At 47.4% G+C, this 27,462-nt stretch overlaps 1 protein-coding gene across 1 annotated transcript in view; it reads right to left on the reverse strand.

The window, feature by feature from the left end:
• cers5 (ceramide synthase 5) overlaps positions 1–27,462 on the reverse strand; it is a 64,528-nt gene that overhangs the window by 4,245 nt on the left and 32,821 nt on the right. The window contains exons 4-9 of the mRNA XM_064967521.1: positions 20,741–20,798; positions 20,593–20,643; positions 20,324–20,416; positions 8,146–8,274; positions 7,732–7,838; positions 1,163–1,319 (exon numbers count right to left, since the gene is read on the reverse strand). Coding sequence (XP_064823593.1) covers positions 1,163–1,319; positions 7,732–7,838; positions 8,146–8,274; positions 20,324–20,416; positions 20,593–20,643; positions 20,741–20,798 — 595 coding nt within the window. The remainder of the gene's footprint in view (positions 1–1,162; positions 1,320–7,731; positions 7,839–8,145; positions 8,275–20,323; positions 20,417–20,592; positions 20,644–20,740; positions 20,799–27,462) is intronic.

Genomic DNA, 27,462 nt, shown 5'->3' on the forward strand with positions numbered 1-27,462 from the left:
TACATCCCACTCACCTGTCTACATCTAACCTGTACCAGTCCTACATCCCACTCACCTGTCTACATCTAACTTGTACCAGTCCTACATCCCACTCACCTGTCTACATCTAACCTGTACCAGTCCTACATCCCACTCACCTGTCTACATCTAACCTGTACCAGTCCTACATCCCACTCACCTGTCTACATCTAACTTGTACCAGTCCTACATCCCACTCACCTGTCTACATCTAACCTGTACCTAGTCTACATCCCACTCACCTGTCTATATCTAACCTGTACCAGTCCTACATCCCACTCACCTGTCTACATCTAACCTGTACCAGTCCTACATACCACTCACCTGTCTATATCTAACCTGTACCAGTCCTACATCCCACTCACCTGTCTATATCTAACCTGTACCAGTCCTACATCCCACTCACCTGTCTACATCTAACCTGTACCAGTCCTACATACCACTCACCTGTCTACATCTAACCTGTACCAGTCCTACATCCCACTCACCTGTCTATATCTAACCTGTACCAGTCCTACATCCCACTCACCTGTCTACATCTAACCTGTACCAGTCCTACATACCACTCACCTGTCTATATCTAACCTGTACCAGTCCTACATCCCACTCACCTGTCTACATCTAACTTGTACCAGTCCTACATCCCACTCACCTGTCTATATCTAACCTGTACCAGTCCTACATCCCACTCACCTGTCTATATCTAACCTGTACCAGTCCTACATCCCACTCACCTGTCTACATCTAACCTGTACCAGTCCTACATCCCACTCACCTGTCTACATCTAACCTGTACCAGTCCTACATACCACTCACCTGTCTATATCTAACCTGTACCAGTCCTACATCCCACTCACCTGTCTACATCTAACTTGTACCAGTCCTACATCCCACTCACCTGTCTATATCTAACCTGTACCAGTCCTACATCCCACTCACCTGTCTATATCTAACCTGTACCAGTCCTACATCCCACTCACCTGTCTACATCTAACCTGTACCAGTCCTACATCCCACTCACCTGTCTATATCTAACCTGTACCTAGTCTACATCCCACTCACCTGTCTACATCTAACTTGTACCAGTCCTACATCCCACTCACCTGTCTACATCTAACCTGTACCAGTCCTACATCCCACTCACCTTTCCTCGAACCAAGGCTTTGTAGGCAATCCCGGCTATGAGGTAGGACCAAATGACGTGCAGCACCTGTAGCACCAGCAGTAGGGAGTTGAAGAGCCACCAGGAAGGGTATGGACCAATGATCTCCCAGCTCTCAAACAACGTTGTGTTCAGGATCCTGGAACATAGGAAGTATCACACCATGAATTAAGATGTGCACAGAATGATGTACACACACACACACACACACACACACACACACACACACACACACACACACACACACACACACACACACACACACACACACACACACACACACACACACACACACACACACACACACACACACACACACACACGGAGAGCAACCAGACAGCCATACTTTATCCATCCCCTACGAATGACACACATACATGTTTTTGGAGAGGTGCACGGAACTAGCATACTGGCCAGCTCACTTCCTGACAGATTATATCCGTTTGACCTGGGATTCGAACTGGCAACCCTTCAGTTGTTGGCTCACCTCTCTAACCGCTAGGCTTCCTGCCTACTTTATCTGCTTGGATAACATAAAAAACAGAAATACCTTATTTACATAAGTATTCAGACCCTTTGCTATGAGACTCCAAATTGAACTCGGGTGAATCCTGTTTCCATTGATCATCCTTGAGATGTTTCTACAACTTGATTGGAGTCGACCTGTGGTAAATTCAAATGATTGGACATGATTTGGAAAGGCACACAACTGTATATTTTAGGTCCCACAGATGACAGTGCATGTCAGAGCAAAAACCAAGCCATGAGGTTGAAGGAATTGTCTGTAGAGCTCAGAGACAAGATTGTGTCGAGGCACAGATCAGTGGAAGGGTACCAAAAAATGTCTGCAGCATTGAAGGTCCCTAAGAAAACAGTGGTTTCCATCATTGTTAAATGGAAGAAGTTTGGAACCACCAAGACTCTTCCTAGAGCTGGCCGCCCGGCCAAACTGAGCAATCGGAGGAGAAGGGCCTTGGTCAGGAAGGTGACCAAGAATACGATGGTCACTCTGACAGAGCTCCAGAGTTCCTCTGTAGAGATGGGATAACCTTCCAGAAGGACAACCGTCTATGCAGCGCTCCACCAATCAGGCCTTTATGGTAGAGTGGCCAGACAGAAGCCACTCCTCAGTAAGAGGCACATGACAGCCCGCTTAGAGTTTGCCAAAAGGAAGCTAGACTCTCAGACCATGAGAAATAAGATTCTCTGGTCTGATGAAACCAATATTGAACTATTTGGCCTGAATGCCAAGCGTCACATCTGGAGGAAACCTGGCACCATCCCTACGGTGAAGCATGGTGGTGGCAGCATCATGCTGTGGGGATGTTTTTCAGCAGCAGGGACTGGGAGTCTAGTCAGGATCGATGGAAAGATGAACAGAGTAAAGTACAGAGAGGTCCTTGATGAAAACCTGCTCCAGAGCACTCAGGACCTCAGACTGGGTCAAAGGTTCACCCACCAACAGGACAACAACCCTAAGCACACAGCAAAGACAAGTCTCTGAATGTCCTTGAGTGGCCCAACCAGAGCCCGGACTTCAACCCGATCGAACATCTCTGGAGAGATTTGAAAATATCTGTGCAGTGACGCCCCCCATTAAACCTGACAGAGCTTGAGAGGATCTGCAGAGAATAATGGGAGGAACTCCCCAAACAAGCATTTCGCTACACTTGCAATAACATCTGCTACCATGTGTATGTGACCATTAAAATTAGATTTGAAATACATGTGTGCCAAGCTTGTAGCATCATACCCAAGAAGACTTGAGGCTGTAATCACTGCCGAATGTGCTTCAACAAAGTACTGAGTACTGAATCCATTCTAGAATAAGGGTGTAACGTAACTAAATGTCAAGAGGTCTGAATACTCTTCCCGAATGCACTATAGTTCTGCTGAATGTTATTTAACCTTTAGTTAACCGGAAAGTCCCATTAACCAGGACGTTTCCCAAGGGAGACCTGGCAGACAGACAAAGGCTAACCATAGAAGGCAGATGATAACCATAGAAGGCTGTGCTGCACTAACCATAGAGGGTAGATGGGTAACCATAGAGGGTAGATGGATAACTATAACCATAGAGGGTAGATGGATAACCATAACCATAGAGGGTAGATGGGTAACCATAACCATAGAGGGTAGATGGGTAACCATAACCATAGAGGGTAGATGGATAACCATAGAGGGTAGGTGGATAACCATAGAGGGTAGATGGGTAACCATAGAGGGTAGATGGATAACCATAGAGGATAGATGGATAACCATAACCATAGATGGTAGATGGATAACCATAGAGGGTAGATGGATAACCATAACCATAGAGGGTAGGTGGGTAACCATAGAGGGTAGATGGGTAACCATAGAGGGTAGATGGGTAACCATAGAGGGTAGATGGGTAACCATAGAGGGTAGATGGGTAACCATAGAGGGTAGATGGATAACCATAACCATAGAGGGTAGATGGATAACCATAGAGGGTAGAAGGATAACCATAGAGGGTAGATGGGTAACCATAGAGAGTAGATGGATAACCATAGAGGATAGATGGATAACCATAACCATAGATGGTAGATGGATAACCATAGAGGGTAGAAGGATAACCATAACCATAGAGGGTAGGTGGGTAACCATAGAGGGTAGATGGGTAACCATAGAGGGTAGATGGGTAACCATAGAGGGTAGATGGGTAACCATAGAGGGTAGATGGGTAACCATAGAGGGTAGATGGATAACCATAGAGGGTAGATGGATAACCATAGAGGGTAGATGGATAACCATAGAGGGTAGATGGATAACCATAGAGGGTAGATGGATAACCATAGAGGGTAGATGGGTAACCATAACCACAGAGGGTAGAAGGATAACCATAGAGGGTAGATGGGTAACCATAGATGGTGGATGGATAACCATAGAGGGTAGATGGATAACCATAGAGGGTAGATGGATAACCATAACCACAGAGGGTAGATGGATAACCATAGAGGGTAGATGGGTAACCATAGATGGTGGATGGATAACCATAGAGGGTAGATGGATAACCATAGAGGGTAGATGGATAACCATAACCACAGAGGGTAGATGGATAACCATAGAGGGTAGATGGATAACCATAGAGGATAGATGGATAACCATAACCATACAGGGTAGATGGATAACCATAACCATAGAGGGTAGATGGGTAACCATAACCATAGAGGGTAGAAGGATAACCATAGAGGGTAGATGGGTAACCATAACCATACAGGGTAGATGGATAACCATAACCATAGAGGGTAGAAGGATAACCATAGAGGGTAGATGGGTAACCATAACCATAGAGGGTAGATGGGTAACCATAGAGGGTAGAAGGATAACCATAGAGGGTAGATGGATAACCATAGAGGGTAGATGGGTAACCATAGAGGGTAGAAGGATAACTATAGAGGGTAGATGGATAACCATAACCATAGAGGGTAGATGGGTAACCATAACCACAGAGGGTAGATGGATAACCATAGAGGGTAGAAGGATAACCATAGAGGGTAGATGGATAACCATAGAGGGTAGATGGGTAACCATAGAGGGTAGATGGATAACCATAACCATAGAGGGTAGATGGATAACCATAGAGGGTAGATGGGTAACCATAACCATAGAGGGTAGATGGATAACCATAACCATAGAGGGTAGATGGATAACCATAGAGGGTAGAAGGATAACCATAGAGGGTAGATGGATAACCATAGAGGGTAGATGGGTAACCATAGAGGGTAGATGGATAACCATAACCATAGAGGGTAGATGGATAACCATAGAGGGTAGAAGGATAACCATAGAGGGTAGATGGATAACCATAGAGGGTAGATGGATAACCATAGAGGGTAGATGGATAACCATAGAGGGTAGATGGGTAACCATAGAGGGTAGATGGATAACCATAACCATAGAGGGTAGATGGATAACCATAGAGGGTAGAAGGATAACCATAGAGGGTAGATGGATAACCATAGAGGGTAGGTGGATAACCATAGAGGGTAGATTGATAACCATAGAGGGTAGATGGATAACCATAGAGGGTAGATGGGTAACCATAGAGGGTAGATGGATAACCATAGAGGGTAGAAGGATAACCATAGAGGGTAGATGGATAACCATAGAGGGTAGGTGGATAACCATAGAGGGTAGATTGATAACCATAGAGGGTAGATTGATAACCATATAGGGTAGATGGATAACCATAGAGGGTAGATTGATAACCATAGAGGGTAGATGGATAACCATAGAGGGTAGATTGATAACCATAGAGGGTAGATGGATAACCATAGAGGGTAGATGGATAACCATAGAGGGTAGGTGGATAACCATAGAGGGTAGATTGATAACCATAGAGGGTAGATGGATAACCATAGAGGGTAGATGGATAACCATAGAGGGTAGGTGGATAACCATAGAGGGTAGATTGATAACCATAGAGGGTAGATGGATAACCATAGAGGGTAGATGGATAACCATAGAGGGTAGATGGATAACCATAGAGGGTAGGTGGGTAACCATAGAGGGTAGGTGGATAACCATAGAGGGTAGATGGATAACCATAGAGGGTAGATGGATAACCATAGAGGGTAGATTGATAACCATAGAGGGTAGATGGATAACCATAGAGGGTAGATGGGTAACCATAGAGGGTAGATGGATAACCATAGAGGGTAGATGGATAACCATAGAGGGTAGATGGGTAACCATAGAGGGTAGATGGATAACCATAGAGGGTAGATGGATAACCATAGAGGGTAGATGGGTAACCATAGAGGGTAGATGGTAACTGGGATGTATTCAGGTAGGCGCCTCCCTGTTTCAGCCCATTTACTTCCATTTGGTTCCAAGTGGATACACCCCAGTGTTGCACATATCATAGAGGGTAGATGACAACCATAGAGGTTCACTAACCGTAGAGGGGAGATGACAACCATAGAGTTTCACTAACTGAGGAGGGTAGATGACAACCATAGAGGTTCACTAACTGAGGAGGGTAGATGACAATCATAGAGGTTCACTAACCACAGAGGGTAGATGACAACCATAGAGGTTCACTAACCGTAGAGGGGAGATGACAACCATAGAGTTTCACTAACTGAGGAGGGTAGATGACAATCATAGAGGTTCACTAACCACAGAGGGTAGATGACAACCATAGAGGTTCACTAACCGTAGAGGGTAGATGACAACCATAGAGGTTCACTAACCGTAGAGGGGAGATGACAACCATAGAGGTTCACTCACCGTAGAGGGGAGATGACAACCATAGAGGTTCACTAACCACAGAGGGTAGATGACAACCATAGAGGTTCACTAACCGTAGAGGGTAGATGACAACCATAGAGGTTCACTAACCGTAGAGGGGAGATGACAACCATAGAGTTTCACTAACCACAGAGGGTAGATGACAACCATAGAGTTTCACTAACCACAGAGGGTAGATGACAACCATAGAGGTTCACTAACTGAGGAGGGTAGATGACAACCATAGATTTTCACTAACTGTAGAGGGGAGATGACAACCATAGAGGTTCACTCACCGTAGAGGGGAGATGACAACCATAGAGGTTCACTAACCACAGAGGGTAGATGACAACCATAGAGTTTCAATAACCACAGAGGGTAGATGACAACCATAGATTTTCACTAACTGTAGAGGGGAGATGACAACCATAGAGTTTCACTAACCACAGAGGGTAGATGACAACCATAGAGTTTCACTAACCACAGAGGGTAGATGACAACCATAGAGGTTCACTAACTGAGGAGGGTAGATGACAACCATAGAGGTTCACTAACTGAGGAGGGTAGATGACAACCATAGAGTTTCACTAACTGAGGAGGGTAGATGACAATCATAGAGTTTCACTAACTGAGGAGGGTAGATGACAATCATAGAGTTTCACTAACCGTAGAGGGGAGATGACAACCATAGAGGTTCACTAACTGAGGAGGGTAGATGACAACCATAGAGGTTCACTAACTGAGGAGGGTAGATGACAACCATAGAGTTTCACTAACTGTAGAGGGTAGATGACAACCATAGAGTTTCACTAACTGAGGAGGGTAGATGACAACCATAGAGGTTCACTAACCGTAGAGGGTAGATGACAACCATAGAGGTTCACTAACCGTAGAGGGGAGATGACAACCATAGAGGTTCACTAACCGTAGAGGGGAGATGACAACCATAGAGTTTCACTAACTGAGGAGGGTAGATGACAACCATAGAGGTACACTAACCGTAGAGGGGAGATGACAACCATAGAGGTTCACTAACCGTAGAGGGTAGATGACAACCATAGAGGTTCACTAACCGTAGAGGGGAGATGACAACCATAGAGTTTCACTAACTGAGGAGGGTAGATGACAACCATAGAGGTTCACTAACCGTAGAGGGTAGATGACAACCCTAGAGGTTCACTAACCGTAGAGGGTAGATGACAACCATAGAAGTTCACTCACCGTAGAGGGTAGATGACAACCATAGAAGTTCACTAACCGTAGAGGGGAGATGACAACCATAGAAGTTCACTCACCGTAGAGGGTAGATGACGAGCCGTGTGATGAAGAAGACTACTGCAAACAGAACAAACAGGAAGTCACACAAGCGCTGGTACTTGGCGTAGTTGGCCAGCTTGGCTGCCTGAAAAAGAGGAGTAGAAAAAGCTTGATATAATTGAATGCACCTACTAGTTTCTGTGTCTGACTGAATGTTCCATGTCACAACAGAAGGTCCTTCTTCATGAGAGATAAGACATTCCAGTATCCACACTAGCATATCGCTGAAAATGCATGGCCAACTCATTCTAAGTAGTATGCTAGTTTGTAAATGTGGACACTGGAACTGAGCCTGTGTGTGTGTGTGTGTGTGTATGTGTGTGTGTGTGTGTGTGTGTGTGTGTGTGTGTGTGTGTGTGCGTGCGTGCGTGTGTCCGTCCATACCCACTGACCTCCAGTATGAAGTCTGATGCATCGTGGACACACATCACCAGGCTCCCGACACGTAGCATGTTGTTAGCGTAGGAGAAACTGATCAGGCTCACTGTTGCTAGGTGATGGATGAACATGATGGGAAAGTCCTGCAATTCAACAAGGAGGTTACCACAGCAACTGGGTCATAACGAACCAGGAGGAGGTAACCACAGCAACTGGGTCATAACGAACCAGGAGGAGGTTACCACAGCAACTGGGTCTTAATGAACCAGGAGGAGGTTACCACAGCAACTGGGTCATAACGAACCAGGAGGTTACCACAGCAACTGGGTCCTAACGAACCAGGAGGAGGTTACCACAGCAACGGGGTCCTTACGAACCAGGAGGAGGTTACCACAGCAACTGGGTCCTAACGAACCAGGAGGTTACCACAGCAACTGGGTCATAACGAACCAGGAGGTTACCACAGCAACTGGGTCCTAACGAACCAGGAGGAGGTTACCACAGCAACTGGGTCATAACGAACCAGGAGGTTACCACAGCAACTGGGTCATAACGAACCAGGAGGTTACCACAGCAACTGGGTCCTAACAAACCAGGAGGAGGTTACCACATCAACTGGGTCCTAACGAACCAGGAGGAGGTTGTCACAGCAACTGGGTCATAACGAACCAGGAGGTTGTCACAGCAACTGGGTCATAACGAACCAGGAGGTTGTCACAGCAACTGGGTCATAACGAACCAGGAGGTTGTCACAGCAACTGGGTCATAACAGAAATGTTACAGGGAAATTCTGGAATACTGTTAGATATTGGATGCAGATACACATTTATATGTTGCGTTAAAACGGCAGAAATAATTTATAGGAGCTCCCTATAATAACTGGTAAATACTCTGACTTCCTAGTTTACCTCTTATGAACCTCGATTTCTGGTTTTCACAATCTATCAGAAAATCAATAACTGAAGGAAAATGATACTTGGAAGTGTGGCAACTCGAGACTATTCTCCTTTCAATGTGTGCAAGTGTTTGTGCCTTTGTATGGAAAACTAGGAGTTGTGTACTTTCACATGACCTACTCTTCTACAGTAACAGTAAGACATGATCTACTCTTCTACAGTAAGACATGATCTACTCTTCTACAGTAAGACACGACCTACTCTTCTACAGTAAGACACGACCTACTCTTCTACAGTAAGACATGATCTACTCTTCTACAGTAAGACATGATCTACTCTTCTACAGTAAGACATGATATACTCTTCTACAGTAAGACGTGATATACTCTTATACAGTAAGACATGATCTACTCTTCTACAGTAACAGTAAGACATGATCTACTATTTACAGTAGCAGTAAGACACAGAAACAGACAGGGAGCACTGTAAGCCAAGGTCAGAGATGAACACTTTGAAGCAACGACACTAAAATAAACAGACAGTCTCTGACTCTGTCACACGGAGGACATGTCCAGTGACAGCTACAATGACCAGACAAACTGACAGCTACAATGACTAAAACACTCCCTCCACGTCCTGATGATGATGAAGCATTTACAGTATCCTACCCGTCGACGTTTTTGACTTATCTGGCACTTCCTGGTTAAACTGCTCCCTTCCTGAGCACATCAAATATAAATAATGACTTGAGATAATTCAATAAGGTCTGAGAAACAGAAAGAGACTGGTTCTAGAACTCCTTTCTGATTCTTCTGTTACTTCAGCAAACCGAAAACAGGGCCTACATTCACTTCCACTACTATTCACAAGACAGCAAAGTGCTTTGAAAAAAATCTTAGTCTTACAGTATCTTTGTAAAGTATTCATAGCCCTTATAGCCTTATTCTAAAATAGATTAAAAAAATAATAACCCTCAGCAATCTACACACAATACCCCATAATGACAAAGCGTAAACAGTTTTTTATTTATTTAAATTTTTGCAAATTTCTATTAAAAATAAATACATCTGAAATACCTCATTTACATAAGTATTCAGACCCTTTGCTAAGAGACTCGAAATTGAGCTCAGGTGCATCCTGTTTCCATTGATCATCCTTGAGATGTTTCTACAACTTGATTGGAGTCCACCTGTGGTAAATTCTATTGATTGGATATGATTTGAAAAGGCACACACCTGTCTATATAACGCCCCACATTGATAGTGTATGTCAGAGCAAAAACCAAGCCATGAGGTTGAAGGAATTGTCCATAGCGCTCTGAGACAGGATTGTGTCGAGGCACAGATCTGGTGAAGGGTACCAAAAAATGTCAGCAGCATTGAAGGTCCCCAAGAACCCAGTTGCCTCCATCATCCTTAAATGGAAGTAGTTTGGAACCATCAAGACTCTTTTTAGAGCTGGCCGCCCGGCCAAATTGAGCAATTAGGGGAGAAGGGCCTTTGTCAGAGAGGTGACCAAGAACCAGATGATCACTCTGATAGAGCTCTTCAGTTCCTCTGTGGAGATGGGAGAACCTTCCAGAAGGACAACTCTACCATAAAGCAATCAGGCCTTATGGTAGAATGGCCAGACGGAAGCCACTGTTCAGTAAAAGGCACATGGTTGTCGGCTTGGTGTTTGCCAAAAGGCACCTAAAACCTCTCAAGACATTGAGAAACAAAATTCTCTGGTGTCAGGAAAACCCTGCACCATCCCTACGGTGAAGCATGGTGGTGGCAGCATCATGCTGTGGGGATGTTTTTCAGCAGCAGGGACTGGGAGAATTGTCAGGATCGAGGCAAAGATGAACGGAGCAAAGTACAGAGACATTCTTGATGAAAACCTGAGAGCTCAGCATCTCAGACTGGGACAAAGGTTCACCTTCCAACAGGACAAAGAGCCTAAGCACACAGGCCTAGACAACGCAGCTCAGCATCTCAGACTGGGACAAAGGTTCACCTTCCAACAGGACAAAGAGCCTAAGCACACAGGCCTAGACAACGCAGCTCAGCATCTCAGACTGGGACAAAGGTTCACCTTCCAACAGGACAAAGAGCCTAAGCACACAGGCCTAGACAACGCAGCTCAGCATCTCAGACTGGGACAAAGGTTCACCTTCCAACAGGACAAAGAGCCTAAGCACACAGGCCTAGACAACGCAGGTCAGCATCTCAGACTGGGACAAAGGTTCACCTTCCAACAGGACAAAGAGCCTAAGCACACAGGCCTAGACAACGCAGCTCAGCATCTCAGACTGGGACAAAGGTTCACCTTCCAACAGGACAAAGAGCCTAAGCACACAGGCCTAGACAACGCAGCTCAGCATCTCAGACTGGGACAAAGGTTCACCTTCCAACAGGACAAAGAGCCTAAGCACACAGGCCTAGACAACGCAGCTCAGCATCTCAGACTGGGACAAAGGTTCACCTTCCAACAGGACAAAGAGCCTAAGCACACAGGCCTAGACAACGCAGCTCAGCATCTCAGACTGGGACAAAGGTTCACCTTCCAACAGGACAAAGAGCCTAAGCACACAGGCCTAGACAACGCAGCTCAGCATCTCAGACTGGGACAAAGGTTCACCTTCCAACAGGACAAAGAGCCTAAGCACACAGGCCTAGACAACGCAGCTCAGCATCTCAGACTGGGACAAAGGTTCACCTTCCAACAGGACAAAGAGCCTAAGCACACAGGCCTAGACAACGCAGCTCAGCATCTCAGACTGGGACAAAGGTTCACCTTCCAACAGGACAAAGAGCCTAAGCACACAGGCCTAGACAACGCAGCTCAGCATCTCAGACTGGGACAAAGGTTCACCTTCCAACAGGACAAAGAGCCTAAGCACACAGGCCTAGACAACGCAGCTCAGCATCTCAGACTGGGACAAAGGTTCACCTTCCAACAGGACAAAGAGCCTAAGCACACAGGCCTAGACAACGCAGCTCAGCATCTCAGACTGGGACAAAGGTTCACCTTCCAACAGGACAAAGAGCCTAAGCACACAGGCCTAGACAACGCAGCTCAGCATCTCAGACTGGGACAAAGGTTCACCTTCCAACAGGACAAAGAGCCTAAGCACACAGGCCTAGACAACGCAGCTCAGCATCTCAGACTGGGACAAAGGTTCACCTTCCAACAGGACAAAGAGCCTAAGCACACAGGCCTAGACAACGCAGCTCAGCATCTCAGACTGGGACAAAGGTTCACCTTCCAACAGGACAAAGAGCCTAAGCACACAGGCCTAGACAACGCAGCTCAGCATCTCAGACTGGGACAAAGGTTCACCTTCCAACAGGACAAAGAGCCTAAGCACACAGGCCTAGACAACGCAGCTCAGCATCTCAGACTGGGACAAAGGTTCACCTTCCAACAGGACAAAGAGCCTAAGCACACAGGCCTAGACAACGCAGCTCAGCATCTCAGACTGGGACAAAGGTTCACCTTCCAACAGGACAAAGAGCCTAAGCACACAGGCCTAGACAACGCAGCTCAGCATCTCAGACTGGGACAAAGGTTCACCTTCCAACAGGACAAAGAGCCTAAGCACACAGGCCTAGACAACGCAGCTCAGCATCTCAGACTGGGACAAAGGTTCACCTTCCAACAGGACAAAGAGCCTAAGCACACAGGCCTAGACAACGCAGCTCAGCATCTCAGACTGGGACAAAGGTTCACCTTCCAACAGGACAAAGAGCCTAAGCACACAGGCCTAGACAACGCAGCTCAGCATCTCAGACTGGGACAAAGGTTCACCTTCCAACAGGACAAAGAGCCTAAGCACACAGGCCTAGACAACGCAGCTCAGCATCTCAGACTGGGACAAAGGTTCACCTTCCAACAGGACAAAGAGCCTAAGCACACAGGCCTAGACAACGCAGCTCAGCATCTCAGACTGGGACAAAGGTTCACCTTCCAACAGGACAAAGAGCCTAAGCACACAGGCCTAGACAACGCAGCTCAGCATCTCAGACTGGGACAAAGGTTCACCTTCCAACAGGACAAAGAGCCTAAGCACACAGGCCTAGACAACGCAGCTCAGCATCTCAGACTGGGACAAAGGTTCACCTTCCAACAGGACAAAGAGCCTAAGCACACAGGCCTAGACAACGCAGCTCAGCATCTCAGACTGGGACAAAGGTTCACCTTCCAACAGGACAAAGAGCCTAAGCACACAGGCCTAGACAACGCAGCTCAGCATCTCAGACTGGGACAAAGGTTCACCTTCCAACAGGACAAAGAGCCTAAGCACACAGGCCTAGACAACGCAGCTCAGCATCTCAGACTGGGACAAAGGTTCACCTTCCAACAGGACAAAGAGCCTAAGCACACAGGCCTAGACAACGCAGCTCAGCATCTCAGACTGGGACAAAGGTTCACCTTCCAACAGGACAAAGAGCCTAAGCACACAGGCCTAGACAACGCAGCTCAGCATCTCAGACTGGGACAAAGGTTCACCTTCCAACAGGACAAAGAGCCTAAGCACACAGGCCTAGACAACGCAGCTCAGCATCTCAGACTGGGACAAAGGTTCACCTTCCAACAGGACAAAGAGCCTAAGCACACAGGCCTAGACAACGCAGCTCAGCATCTCAGACTGGGACAAAGGTTCACCTTCCAACAGGACAAAGAGCCTAAGCACACAGGCCTAGACAACGCAGCTCAGCATCTCAGACTGGGACAAAGGTTCACCTTCCAACAGGACAAAGAGCCTAAGCACACAGGCCTAGACAACGCAGCTCAGCATCTCAGACTGGGACAAAGGTTCACCTTCCAACAGGACAAAGAGCCTAAGCACACAGGCCTAGACAACGCAGCTCAGCATCTCAGACTGGGACAAAGGTTCACCTTCCAACAGGACAAAGAGCCTAAGCACACAGGCCTAGACAACGCAGCTCAGCATCTCAGACTGGGACAAAGGTTCACCTTCCAACAGGACAAAGAGCCTAAGCACACAGGCCTAGACAACGCAGCTCAGCATCTCAGACTGGGACAAAGGTTCACCTTCCAACAGGACAAAGAGCCTAAGCACACAGGCCTAGACAACGCAGCTCAGCATCTCAGACTGGGACAAAGGTTCACCTTCCAACAGGACAAAGAGCCTAAGCACACAGGCCTAGACAACGCAGCTCAGCATCTCAGACTGGGACAAAGGTTCACCTTCCAACAGGACAAAGAGCCTAAGCACACAGGCCTAGACAACGCAGCTCAGCATCTCAGACTGGGACAAAGGTTCACCTTCCAACAGGACAAAGAGCCTAAGCACACAGGCCTAGACAACGCAGCTCAGCATCTCAGACTGGGACAAAGGTTCACCTTCCAACAGGACAAAGAGCCTAAGCACACAGGCCTAGACAACGCAGCTCAGCATCTCAGACTGGGACAAAGGTTCACCTTCCAACAGGACAAAGAGCCTAAGCACACAGGCCTAGACAACGCAGCTCAGCATCTCAGACTGGGACAAAGGTTCACCTTCCAACAGGACAAAGAGCCTAAGCACACAGGCCTAGACAACGCAGCTCAGCATCTCAGACTGGGACAAAGGTTCACCTTCCAACAGGACAAAGAGCCTAAGCACACAGGCCTAGACAACGCAGCTCAGCATCTCAGACTGGGACAAAGGTTCACCTTCCAACAGGACAAAGAGCCTAAGCACACAGGCCTAGACAACGCAGCTCAGCATCTCAGACTGGGACAAAGGTTCACCTTCCAACAGGACAAAGAGCCTAAGCACACAGGCCTAGACAACGCAGCTCAGCATCTCAGACTGGGACAAAGGTTCACCTTCCAACAGGACAAAGAGCCTAAGCACACAGGCCTAGACAACGCAGCTCAGCATCTCAGACTGGGACAAAGGTTCACCTTCCAACAGGACAAAGAGCCTAAGCACACAGGCCTAGACAACGCAGCTCAGCATCTCAGACTGGGACAAAGGTTCACCTTCCAACAGGACAAAGAGCCTAAGCACACAGGCCTAGACAACGCAGCTCAGCATCTCAGACTGGGACAAAGGTTCACCTTCCAACAGGACAAAGAGCCTAAGCACACAGGCCTAGACAACGCAGCTCAGCATCTCAGACTGGGACAAAGGTTCACCTTCCAACAGGACAAAGAGCCTAAGCACACAGGCCTAGACAACGCAGCTCAGCATCTCAGACTGGGACAAAGGTTCACCTTCCAACAGGACAAAGAGCCTAAGCACACAGGCCTAGACAACGCAGCTCAGCATCTCAGACTGGGACAAAGGTTCACCTTCCAACAGGACAAAGAGCCTAAGCACACAGGCCTAGACAACGCAGCTCAGCATCTCAGACTGGGACAAAGGTTCACCTTCCAACAGGACAAAGAGCCTAAGCACACAGGCCTAGACAACGCAGCTCAGCATCTCAGACTGGGACAAAGGTTCACCTTCCAACAGGACAAAGAGCCTAAGCACACAGGCCTAGACAACGCAGCTCAGCATCTCAGACTGGGACAAAGGTTCACCTTCCAACAGGACAAAGAGCCTAAGCACACAGGCCTAGACAACGCAGCTCAGCATCTCAGACTGGGACAAAGGTTCACCTTCCAACAGGACAAAGAGCCTAAGCACACAGGCCTAGACAACGCAGCTCAGCATCTCAGACTGGGACAAAGGTTCACCTTCCAACAGGACAAAGAGCCTAAGCACACAGGCCTAGACAACGCAGCTCAGCATCTCAGACTGGGACAAAGGTTCACCTTCCAACAGGACAAAGAGCCTAAGCACACAGGCCTAGACAACGCAGCTCAGCATCTCAGACTGGGACAAAGGTTCACCTTCCAACAGGACAAAGAGCCTAAGCACACAGGCCTAGACAACGCAGCTCAGCATCTCAGACTGGGACAAAGGTTCACCTTCCAACAGGACAAAGAGCCTAAGCACACAGGCCTAGACAACGCAGCTCAGCATCTCAGACTGGGACAAAGGTTCACCTTCCAACAGGACAAAGAGCCTAAGCACACAGGCCTAGACAACGCAGCTCAGCATCTCAGACTGGGACAAAGGTTCACCTTCCAACAGGACAAAGAGCCTAAGCACACAGGCCTAGACAACGCAGCTCAGCATCTCAGACTGGGACAAAGGTTCACCTTCCAACAGGACAAAGAGCCTAAGCACACAGGCCTAGACAACGCAGCTCAGCATCTCAGACTGGGACAAAGGTTCACCTTCCAACAGGACAAAGAGCCTAAGCACACAGGCCTAGACAACGCAGCTCAGCATCTCAGACTGGGACAAAGGTTCACCTTCCAACAGGACAAAGAGCCTAAGCACACAGGCCTAGACAACGCAGCTCAGCATCTCAGACTGGGACAAAGGTTCACCTTCCAACAGGACAAAGAGCCTAAGCACACAGGCCTAGACAACGCAGCTCAGCATCTCAGACTGGGACAAAGGTTCACCTTCCAACAGGACAAAGAGCCTAAGCACACAGGCCTAGACAACGCAGCTCAGCATCTCAGACTGGGACAAAGGTTCACCTTCCAACAGGACAAAGAGCCTAAGCACACAGGCCTAGACAACGCAGCTCAGCATCTCAGACTGGGACAAAGGTTCACCTTCCAACAGGACAAAGAGCCTAAGCACACAGGCCTAGACAACGCAGCTCAGCATCTCAGACTGGGACAAAGGTTCACCTTCCAACAGGACAAAGAGCCTAAGCACACAGGCCTAGACAACGCAGCTCAGCATCTCAGACTGGGACAAAGGTTCACCTTCCAACAGGACAAAGAGCCTAAGCACACAGGCCTAGACAACGCAGCTCAGCATCTCAGACTGGGACAAAGGTTCACCTTCCAACAGGACAAAGAGCCTAAGCACACAGGCCTAGACAACGCAGCTCAGCATCTCAGACTGGGACAAAGGTTCACCTTCCAACAGGACAAAGAGCCTAAGCACACAGGCCTAGACAACGCAGCTCAGCATCTCAGACTGGGACAAAGGTTCACCTTCCAACAGGACAAAGAGCCTAAGCACACAGGCCTAGACAACGCAGCTCAGCATCTCAGACTGGGACAAAGGTTCACCTTCCAACAGGACAAAGAGCCTAAGCACACAGGCCTAGACAACGCAGCTCAGCATCTCAGACTGGGACAAAGGTTCACCTTCCAACAGGACAAAGAGCCTAAGCACACAGGCCTAGACAACGCAGCTCAGCATCTCAGACTGGGACAAAGGTTCACCTTCCAACAGGACAAAGAGCCTAAGCACACAGGCCTAGACAACGCAGCTCAGCATCTCAGACTGGGACAAAGGTTTATTTTTTATTTCACCTTTATTTAACCAGGTAAGGAAGTTGAGAACAAGTTCTCATTTACAATTGCGACCTGGCCAAGATAAAGCAAAGCAGTTCGACACATACAACGACACAGAGTTACACATGGAGTAAAACAAACATACAGTCAATAATACAGTAGAAACAAGTCTATATACGATGTGAGCAAATGAGGTGAGATAAGGGAGGTAAAGGCAAAAAAAGGCCATTGTGGCAAAGTAAATACAATATAGCAAGTAAAACACGCGTGCTACTGGTGGGTGCTGCTATGGTGACCAGCGAGCTGAGATAAGGGGGGACTTTACCTAGCAGGGTCTTGTAGATGACATGGAGCCAGTGGGTTTGGCGATGAGTATAAAGCGAGAACCAGCCAACGAGAGCGTACAGGTCGCAATGGTGGGTAGTATATGGGGCTTCGGTGACAAAACGGATTGCACTGTGATAGACTGCATCCAATTTGTTGAGTAGGGTATTGGAGGCTATTTTGTAAATGACATCGCCGAAGTCGAGGATTGGTAGGATGGTCAGTTTTACAAGGGTATGTTTGGCAGCATTGATGTAGGTCTGGAAGGAGAGTTTACAGTCTAACCAGACACCTATGTATTTGTAGTTGTCCATGTATTCTAAGTCAGAGCCGTCCAGAGTAGTGATGTTGGACAGGCGGGCAGGTGCGGGCAGTGATCGATTGAAGAGCATGCATTTAGTTTTACTTGTATTTAAGAGCAATTGGAGGCCACGGAAGGAGAGTTGTATGGCATTGAAGCTTGCCTGGAGGGTTGCTAACACAGTGTCCAAAGAAGGGCCAGAAGTATACAGAATGTTCATAAGGAAGGTTCACCTTCTAACAGGACAAAGAGCCTAAGCACACAGCCAAGACAACGCAGGAGTGGCTTCGGGACACGTCTCTAAATGTCCTTGAGTGGCACAGCCAGAGCCCGGACCTGAACCAGATCGAACATCTCCGGAGACCTGAAAATAGCTGTGCAGCACTGCTCCCCATCCAACCTGACAGAGCTTAAGAGGATCTGCAGAGAAGAATGGGAGAAACTCCCCAAAAACAGGTGTGCCAAGCTTTTAGCGTCATACCCAAGAAGACTCAAGGCTGTAATCACTGCCAAAGGGGCTTCAACAAAGTACTGAGTAAAGGGTCTGACTACTTATGTAAATGTAATATTTCAGTTTTTTATTTTGAATAAATTAGCAAACATTTCTAATAACCTGTTTTTGCTTTGTCATTATGGGGTATTGTGATGTCATTATGGGGTATTGTGATGTTATTATGGGGTATTGTGATGTCATTATGGGGTATTGTGATGTTATTATGGGGTATTGTGATGTTATTATGGGGTATTGTGATGTCATTATGGGGTATTGTGATGTCATTATGGGGTATTGTGATGTCATTATGGGGTATTGTGATGTCATTATGGGGTATTGTGATGTCATTATGGGGTATTGTGATGTCATTATGGGGTATTGTGATGTCATTATGGGGTATTGTGATGTTATTATGGGGTATTGTGATGTTATTATGGGGTATTGTGATGTCATTATGGGGTATTGTGATGTCATTATGGGGTATTGTGATGTCATTATGGGGTATTGTGATGTTATTATGGGGTATTGTGATGTTATTATGGGGTATTGTGATGTCATTATGGGGTATTGTGATGTCATTATGGGGTATTGTGATGTTATTATGGGGTATTGTGATGTTATTATGGGGTATTGTGATGTTATTATGGGGTATTGTGATGTTATTATGGGGTATTGTGATGTCATTATGGGGTATTGTGATGTCATTATGGGGTATTGTGATGTCATTATGGGGTATTGTGATGTCATTATGGGGTATTGTGATGTCATTATGGGGTATTGTGATGTCATTATGGGGTATTGTGATGTCATTATGGGGTATTGTGATGTTATTATGGGGTATTGTGATGTCATTATGGGGTATTGTGATGTTATTATGGGGTATTGTGATGTCATTATGGGGTATTGTGATGTTATTATGGGGTATTGTGATGTCATTATGGGGTATTGTGATGTCATTATGGGGTATTGTGATGTCATTATGGGGTATTGTGATGTCATTATGGGGTATTGTGATGTTATTATGGGGTATTGTGATGTTATTATGGGGTATTGTGATGTCATTATGGGGTATTGTGATGTTATTATGGGGTATTGTGATGTTATTATGGGGTATTGTGATGTTATTATGGTGTATTGTGATGTCATTATGGGGTATTCTGTGTAGATTGAAGAGGGGGAAAAAAAATATTTAATCTATTTTAGAATAAGGCGGTAACATAACATTTTGAAAAAGTCAAGGGGTCTGAATACTTCCTGAATGCACTGTAATCTTAATCTCAGTCTTACAAACTCCAACATAGCTTTAGCCTTATCCAACCCCGGCCAGATTTTGTTGACCACACGGAATCCATGATGGAATTTGAATAATTCTATTAAGAACCGGGACATTCTATCCTAATATCACATAACTATAAATCCTGTCCCCTGTGCTGGAACTAGGCATTTAGAGGTTGAAACTAACAGCATTTCTGAGCAGAACCCATGCAACCTTTCATAATGGAGCGGCAAGGTAGCCTAGTGGTGAGAGCCCCCGAGCTGACAAGGTACAAATGAGTCATTCTGCCCCTGAACAGGCAGTTAACCCACTGTTCCTAGGCTGTCATTGTACATAAGAATTTGTTCTTAACTGACTTGCCTAGTTAAATAAAAAACGTTTCACAATGAGTCATACTAAACTGCTCTAATCCAGTGGAATCAAGGACATCCCTACACCTGACCTGTATTTCACAACAGAAAGAAATATCTCAACATACCTAGTATTTTGTTTTTACATCTAGAGGCCAGTCTTTCTCCCCTTTCAAGTAGCACTGTGTGTGTGTGTGTGTGTACGTTCCCATCAAACAGACAGCATCTGTTGCCTGTCTCACCTTGCGTTTGATGTCAGTAAACTGAGAGAACATGAGGGACCAGTAGAAGCCCAGCTCAGTCACATAGTAGTGGTACAGGCCTGGGGTCAGGACCTGTTACATACCAACAGGGACCAAGACAGACAGGGTTTTTGTTAATACGGACAAAGACATTATTGAACGTGTATACCATACTGTTGTCTTCTTGTACCCTCCTGGGTTTACGAGGACGTACTCTATCGTTCCAAAATACTTCCAACCAAATAAAGAGAAAGCCTGTATAACATCACCTGGTAGGGGTAGTTGTACCAGCAGTGGTGTGTATCCCACATCCATGGGCACTGTACAACAGACAAACACAGTCAGTCTCAATTCAGTACACCACTGTGACATCAATAGGAAAAATGTCAATATACACACAATCACCACAAATCTCACCTGCCATAGAAAACGAATGCCATAGGTAAATATGCACAGATAAAATGTAGACCTCCACCTGTAATACATGACAGGGCTGGGGTCAGACAACAATAGACTGTAAACTCCACCTGTAATACATGACAGGTCTGGGGTCAGACAACAATAGACTGTAAACTCCACCTGTAATACATGACAGGTCTGGGGTCAGACAACAATAGACTGTAAACTCCACCTGTAATACATGACAGGTCTGGGGTCAGACAACAATAGACTGTAAACTCCACCTGTAATACATGACAGGGCTGGGGTCAGACAACAATAGACTGTAAACTCCACCTGTAATACATGACAGGTCTGGGGTCAGACAACAATAGACTGTAAACTCCACCTGTAATACATGACAGGGCTGGGGTCAGACAACAATAGACTGTAAACTCCACCTGTAATACATGACAGGTCTGGGGTCAGACAGAACAATAGACTGTAAACTCCACCTGTAATACATGACAGGGCTGGGGTCAGACAACAATAGACTGTAAACTCCACCTGTAATACATGACAGGTCTGGGGTCAGACAGAACAATAGACTGTAAACTCCACCTGTAATACATGACAGGGCTGGGGTCAGACAACAATAGACTGTAAACTCCACCTGTAATACATGACAGGTCTGGGGTCAGACAACAATAGACTGTAAACTCCACCTGTAATACATGACAGGTCTGGGGTCAGACAGTACAATAGACTGTAAACTCCACCTGTAATACATGACAGGGCTGGGGTCAGACAGAACAATGTGTCTCGGCCTCTGACCTTGCATGAACTTCATAATTACAAACATCCTGATGAATCATGTATTGTAGTCAGTGATAGAACAAAGCCAGTAGTAATGACAGTAGTCAGATTCATTTACAAATTTGACCGCCACACACACACACACACCACATAACAATGTGGGCACAATTATAGCCTATGATATGATAGAGAGGGAGAAAGAGGGAGAGAGAGACAAGGGGGAGGGAGAGAGTAACATGGGGCATAGAGAGGGAGAAAGAGAAACAATGTGTGCACAATCCCACAGAGGTCAAGGGCAAACTCATTAGTCAATAAGAGCCATAGATCAAGACTAGATGTTATAGCCTATGATATGACCCTACATGTTCTGTACTGGGGTTGATAACCTACATGTTCTATACTGGGTTTGATAACCTACATGTTCTATACTGGGTTTGATAACCTACATGTTCTATACTGGGTTTGATAACCTACATGTTCTATACTGGGTTTGATAACCTACATGTTCTATACTGGGTTTGATAACCTACATGTTCTGTACTGGGTTGATAACCTACATGTACTGGGTTTGATAACCTACATGTTCTATACTGGGTTTGATAACCTACATGTTCTATACTGGGTTTGATAACCTACATGTTCTATACTGGGTTTGATAACCTACATGTTCTATACTGGGTTTGATAACCTACATGTTCTGTACTGGGTTGATAACCTACATGTACTGGGTTTGATAACCTACATGTTCTATACTGGGTTTGATAACCAACATGTTCTGTACTGGGTTTGATAACCTACATGTTCTATACTGGGTTTGATAACCAACATGTTCTGTACTGGGTTTGATAACCTACATGTTCTATACTGGGTTTGATAACCTACATGTTCTATACTGGGTTTGATAACCAACATGTTCTGTACTGGGTTTGATAACCTACATGTTCTGTACTGGGTTTGGTAACCTACATGTTCTATACTGGGTTTGATAACCTACATGTTCTATACTGGGTTTGATAACCTACATGTTCTGTACTGGGTTTAATAACCTACATGTTCTGGGTTTGATAACCTACATGTTCTGTACTGGGTTTAATAACCTACATGTACTGGGTTTGATAACCTACATGTTCTGTACTGGGTTTAATAACCTACATGTACTGGGTTTGATAACCTACATGTTCTGTACTGGGTTTAATAACCTACATGTTCTGGGTTTGATAACCTACATGTTCTGTACTGGGTTTGATAACCTACATGTTCTGTACTGGGTTTGATAACCTACATGTTCTGTACTGGGGTTGATAACCTGTCATGTCTTGTTATGTCTGTTCCTGTCCTTTCTCTTCACTCTGTCTCTCTCTGCTGGTCTTTTTAGGTTACCTTCTCTGTCTCTCATTCTTCAGCTGTTCTACATCTTCCCTAACTAGCTCATTCACTCTTTCACACCTGTTCTCTCTTCCCCCTCTGATTAGGTCTCTATTTCTCTCTCTGTTCCTGCTACTTTCAGTGTCTGATTCTTGTTTGTGTTTTTGATGCCAGAAGCAAGCTGTCGTCTCGTTTGCTTCCACCTTGTCCTATCCTGTCGGAGTCTGCCTGGCAGGTGCATCCTGCACTATACTACGTTCTTTTTGTTCCATTGTCAACGTTGGAAGAGGATTTATGCCATTCCTGTTTTTCATTAAAGAACTCTGTTTTTGTTAAAACCACTTTTGGGTCTTCACTCAAGTACATAACAGAAGAATCTGACCAAGAATGGACCCAGCGGCTCCGGACCCTTTTCACTCCGCCGTCGAGATCCAGGGAGCGATGCTAGGCAGACACGAGGAGGAATTGTCTGCTGCTCGACATGCCGTTGAGACCCTGGCCGTCCAAGTCTCCGACCTCACAAGACAGGTTCACCAACTCCACCTCGATCCACCGCCCACTTCCAGGGTTTCCGAGTCTCCGGAGCCCAGGATCAACAACCCGCCCTGTTACTCTGGGGAGTCCACTGAGTGCCGCTCATTCCTCACTCAGTGTGATGTGGTGTTCTCTCTCCAGCCCAACACTTACTCCAGGAGCGCAGCCCGCATCGCCTACGTCATTTCTCTCCTTACCGGACGGGCGCGTGAGTGGGGCACGGCAATCTGGGAGGCGAGGGCTGAGTGTATTAACCAGTTTCAGGACTTTAAGGAGGAGATGATACGGGTTTTTGACCGTTCTGTTTTTGGGGAGGAGGCTTCCAGGGCCCTGTCTTCCCTATGTCAGGGGAATCGATCCATAACGGATTATTCTATTGAGTTTCGCACTCTCGCTGCCTCTAGTGACTGGAACGAGCCGGCTTTGCTCGCTCGTTTTCTGGAGGGTCTCCTCGTCGAGGTTAAGGATGAGATCCTCTCCCGGGAGGTTCCTTCCAGTCTGGACTCCTTAATAGCCCTCGCTATTCGCATAGAGCGACGGTTTGATCTTCGTCGCCGAGCTCGTGGAAAGGAGCTCGCGTTCTCCGTTGCTCCCCTCTCCACATCACTGCCACCTGCCGCATCACTGCCACCCTCCTCCGCCGGCTCGGATGCTGAGCCTATGCAGCTGGGGGTATCCGCATCTCGGCCAAGGAGAAGGAACGGAGAATCACCAATCGCCTCTGTCTCTACTGCGGCTCCGCTGGTCATTTTGTCACCTCATGTCCAGTAAAAGCCAGAGCTCATCAGTAAGGGGAGGGCTACTGGTGAGCGCAACTACTCAGGCCTCTCCTTCTGGATCACGCACTACCTTTCCGGTCCATCTCCGCTGGCCCGGTTCATCTGCTTCCTGCAGTGCCTTGATAGACTCTGGGGCGGAGGGCTGTTTTATGGACGAGACCTGGGCTCGGGAACATGACATTCCTCTCAGACAGTTAGGGGAGCCCACGGCCTTGTTCGCTTTAGATGGTAGTTCTCTCCCCAAGATTCAGCGTGAGACGCTGCCTTTAACCCTCACTGTCTCTGGTAATCATAGCGAAACCATTTCTTTTTTAATCTTTCGTTCACCTTTTACACCTGTTGTTTTGGGTCATCCCTGGCTAGTGCGCCATAACCCTTCTATTAATTGGTCTAGTAATACTATCCTATCCTGGAATGTTTCTTGTCATGTGACCTGTTTAATGTCTGCTATCCCTCCTGTTTCCTCTGTCTCTTCTTCACAGGAGGAGCCTGGCGATTTGACAGGGGTGCCGGAGGAGTATCACGATCTGCGCACGGTGTTCAGTCGTTCCAAGGCCACTTCTCTCCCTCCACACCGGTCGTATGACTGTAGTATTGATCTCCTTCCGGGAACTACTCCCCCCCGGGGTAGATTATACTCTCTGTCGGCTTCCGAACGTAAGGCTCTCGAGGATTATTTGTCGGTTTCGCTCGACGCCGGTACCATAGTCTCCTCCTCCTCTCCCGCCGGAGCGGGGTTTTTTTTTGTTCAGAAGAAGGACGGGTCCCTGCGCCCATGCGTGGATTATCGAGGGCTGAATGACATAACAGTTAAGAATCGTTATCCGCTTCCTCTTATGTCTTCAGCCTTCGAGATCCTGCAGGGAGCCAGGTTTTTCACCAAATTGGACCTTCGTAACGCCTACCATCTCGTGCGCATCAGGGAGGGGGACGAGTGGAAGACGGCGTTTAACACTCCGTTAGGGCACTTTGAATACCGGGTTCTTCCTTTCGGCCTCGTTAACGCTCCAGCTGTCTTTCAGGCACTAGTTAACGACGTCCTGAGAGACATGCTGAACATTTTTGTTTTCGTTTACATGGACGATATCCTGATTTTTTCACCGTCTCTCTCGATTCATGTTCAGCACGTGCGACGCGTCCTCCAGCGCCTTTTGGAGAACTGTCTTTATGTGAAGGCTGAGAAGTGCACTTTTCATGCCGCCTCTGTCCCTTTTCTCGGTTCCGTTATTTCCGCTGAGGGCATTAAGATGGATCCCGCTAAGGTCCAGGCTGTCATTGATTGGCCCGTTCCTAAGTCACGCGTCGAGCTGCAGCGCTTTCTGGGCTTCGCTAATTTCTATCGTCGTTTCATCCGTAATTTCGGTCAGGTGGCAGCTCCCCTCACAGCCCTTACTTCTGTTAAGACGTGCTTTAAGTGGTCCGTTTCCGCCCAGGGAGCTTTTGATCTTCTTAAGAATCGTTTTACATCCGCACCTATTCTTGTTACACCTGACATCTCTAGTCAGTTTGTTGTTGAGGTTGACGCGTCAGAGGTGGGCGTGGGAGCCATTCTTTCTCAGCGCTCTCTCTCTGACGGCAAGGTCCATCCTTGCGCGTTTTTCTCTCATCGCTTATCGCCGTCAGAACGTAACTATGATGTTGGTAATCGCGAACTGCTCGCCATCCGCTTAGCCCTAGGCGAATGGCGACAGTGGTTGGAGGGCGACCGTTCCTTTTGTCGTTTGGACTGACCATAGGAACCTTGAGTACATCCGTTCAGCCAAACGACTTAATGCGCGTCAGGCTCGTTGGGCTCTGTTTTTCGCTCGTTTCGAGTTTGTTATTTCTTATCGTCCGGGCTCAAAAAACACCAAGCCTGATGCTTTATCTCGTCTCTTCAGTTCTTCTGAGGTCTCCACCGACCCCGAGGGGATTCTCCCTGAAGGGCGTGTTGTCGGGTTGACTGTCTGGGGAATTGAGAGGCAGGTAAAGCAAGCACTCGCTCACACTCCGTCGCCGCGAGCTTGCCCTAGGAACCTTCTGTTCGTTCCCGTTCCTACTCGTCCGGCCGTTCTTCAGTGGGCCCACTCTGCCAAGTTAGCCGGCCACCCCGGCGTTCGGGGTACGCTCGCTTCCATTCGCCAGCGTTTCTGGTGGCCCACTCGGGAACGTGACGCGCGTCGATTTGTCGCCGCTTGTTCGGTCTGCGCGCAGACTAAATCTGGGAACTCTCCTCCTGCCGGCCGTCTCAGACCGCTTCCCATTCCCTCTCGACCGTGGTCTCACATCGCTTTAGATTTCATCACCGGACTGCCTTCATCAGCGGGGAAGACAGTTATTCTTACGGTTGTCGATAGATTCTCTAAGGCGGCTCATTTCATTCCTCTCGCTAAGCTCCCTTCTGCTAAGGAGACGGCTCAGATCATTATCGAGAATGTTTTCCGAATTCATGGCCTTCCGTCTGACGTCGTTTCCGACAGAGGCCCGCAGTTCACGTCTCAATTTTGGAGGGAGTTTTGCCGTTTGATTGGGGCTTCCGTCAGTCTCTCGTCCGGCTTTCATCCCCAGTCTAACGGTCAAGCCGAACGGGCCAATCAGACTGTTGGTCGCATTTTACGCAGTCTTTCTTTTCGTAACCCTGCGTCTTGGTCAGAACAGCTCCCTGGGCAGAGTACGCCCACAACTCGCTTCCCTCGTCTGCTACCGGTCTATCTCCTTTTCAGAGTAGCCTCGGGTACCAGCCTCCGCTGTTCTCATCTCAGCTCGCCGAGTCCTGCGTCCCCTCCGCTCAGGCTTTTGTCCAGCGTTGCGAGCGCACCTGGAAGGGGGTCAGGTCGGCACTTTGCCGTAATAGGGCGCAGACTGTGAGGGCCGCTAATAGCGTAGGACCAAGAGTCCTAGATATTGTTGCGGTCAGAGAGTATGGCTCTCCACTCAGAACCTTCCCCTTAAGACAGCTTCTCGCAAGTTGGCCCCGCGGTTCATTGGTCCGTTCCGTATTTCCCAGGTCATTAATCCTGTCGCAGTGCGACTTCTTCTCCCGCGCTATCTTCGTCGCGTTCACCCGGTCTTCCATGTCTCCTGTGTTAAGCCCGTTCTTCGCGCCCCCGCTCGTCCCTCCCCCCCCATCCTTGTCGAGGGCGCACCCATCTACAGGGTTCGTAAGATTTTGGACATGCGCCCTCGGGGCCGTGGTCATCAGTACCTAGTGGATTGGGAGGGGTACGGTCCTGAGGAGAGGAGTTGGGTTCCCTCTCGGGACGTGCTGGACCGTTCGCTGATCGATGA

This window comes from Oncorhynchus masou, chromosome 6 (genome assembly GCF_036934945.1).
Source record: "Oncorhynchus masou masou isolate Uvic2021 chromosome 6, UVic_Omas_1.1, whole genome shotgun sequence".
Classification (NCBI taxonomy): Eukaryota; Metazoa; Chordata; class Actinopteri; order Salmoniformes; family Salmonidae; genus Oncorhynchus; species Oncorhynchus masou.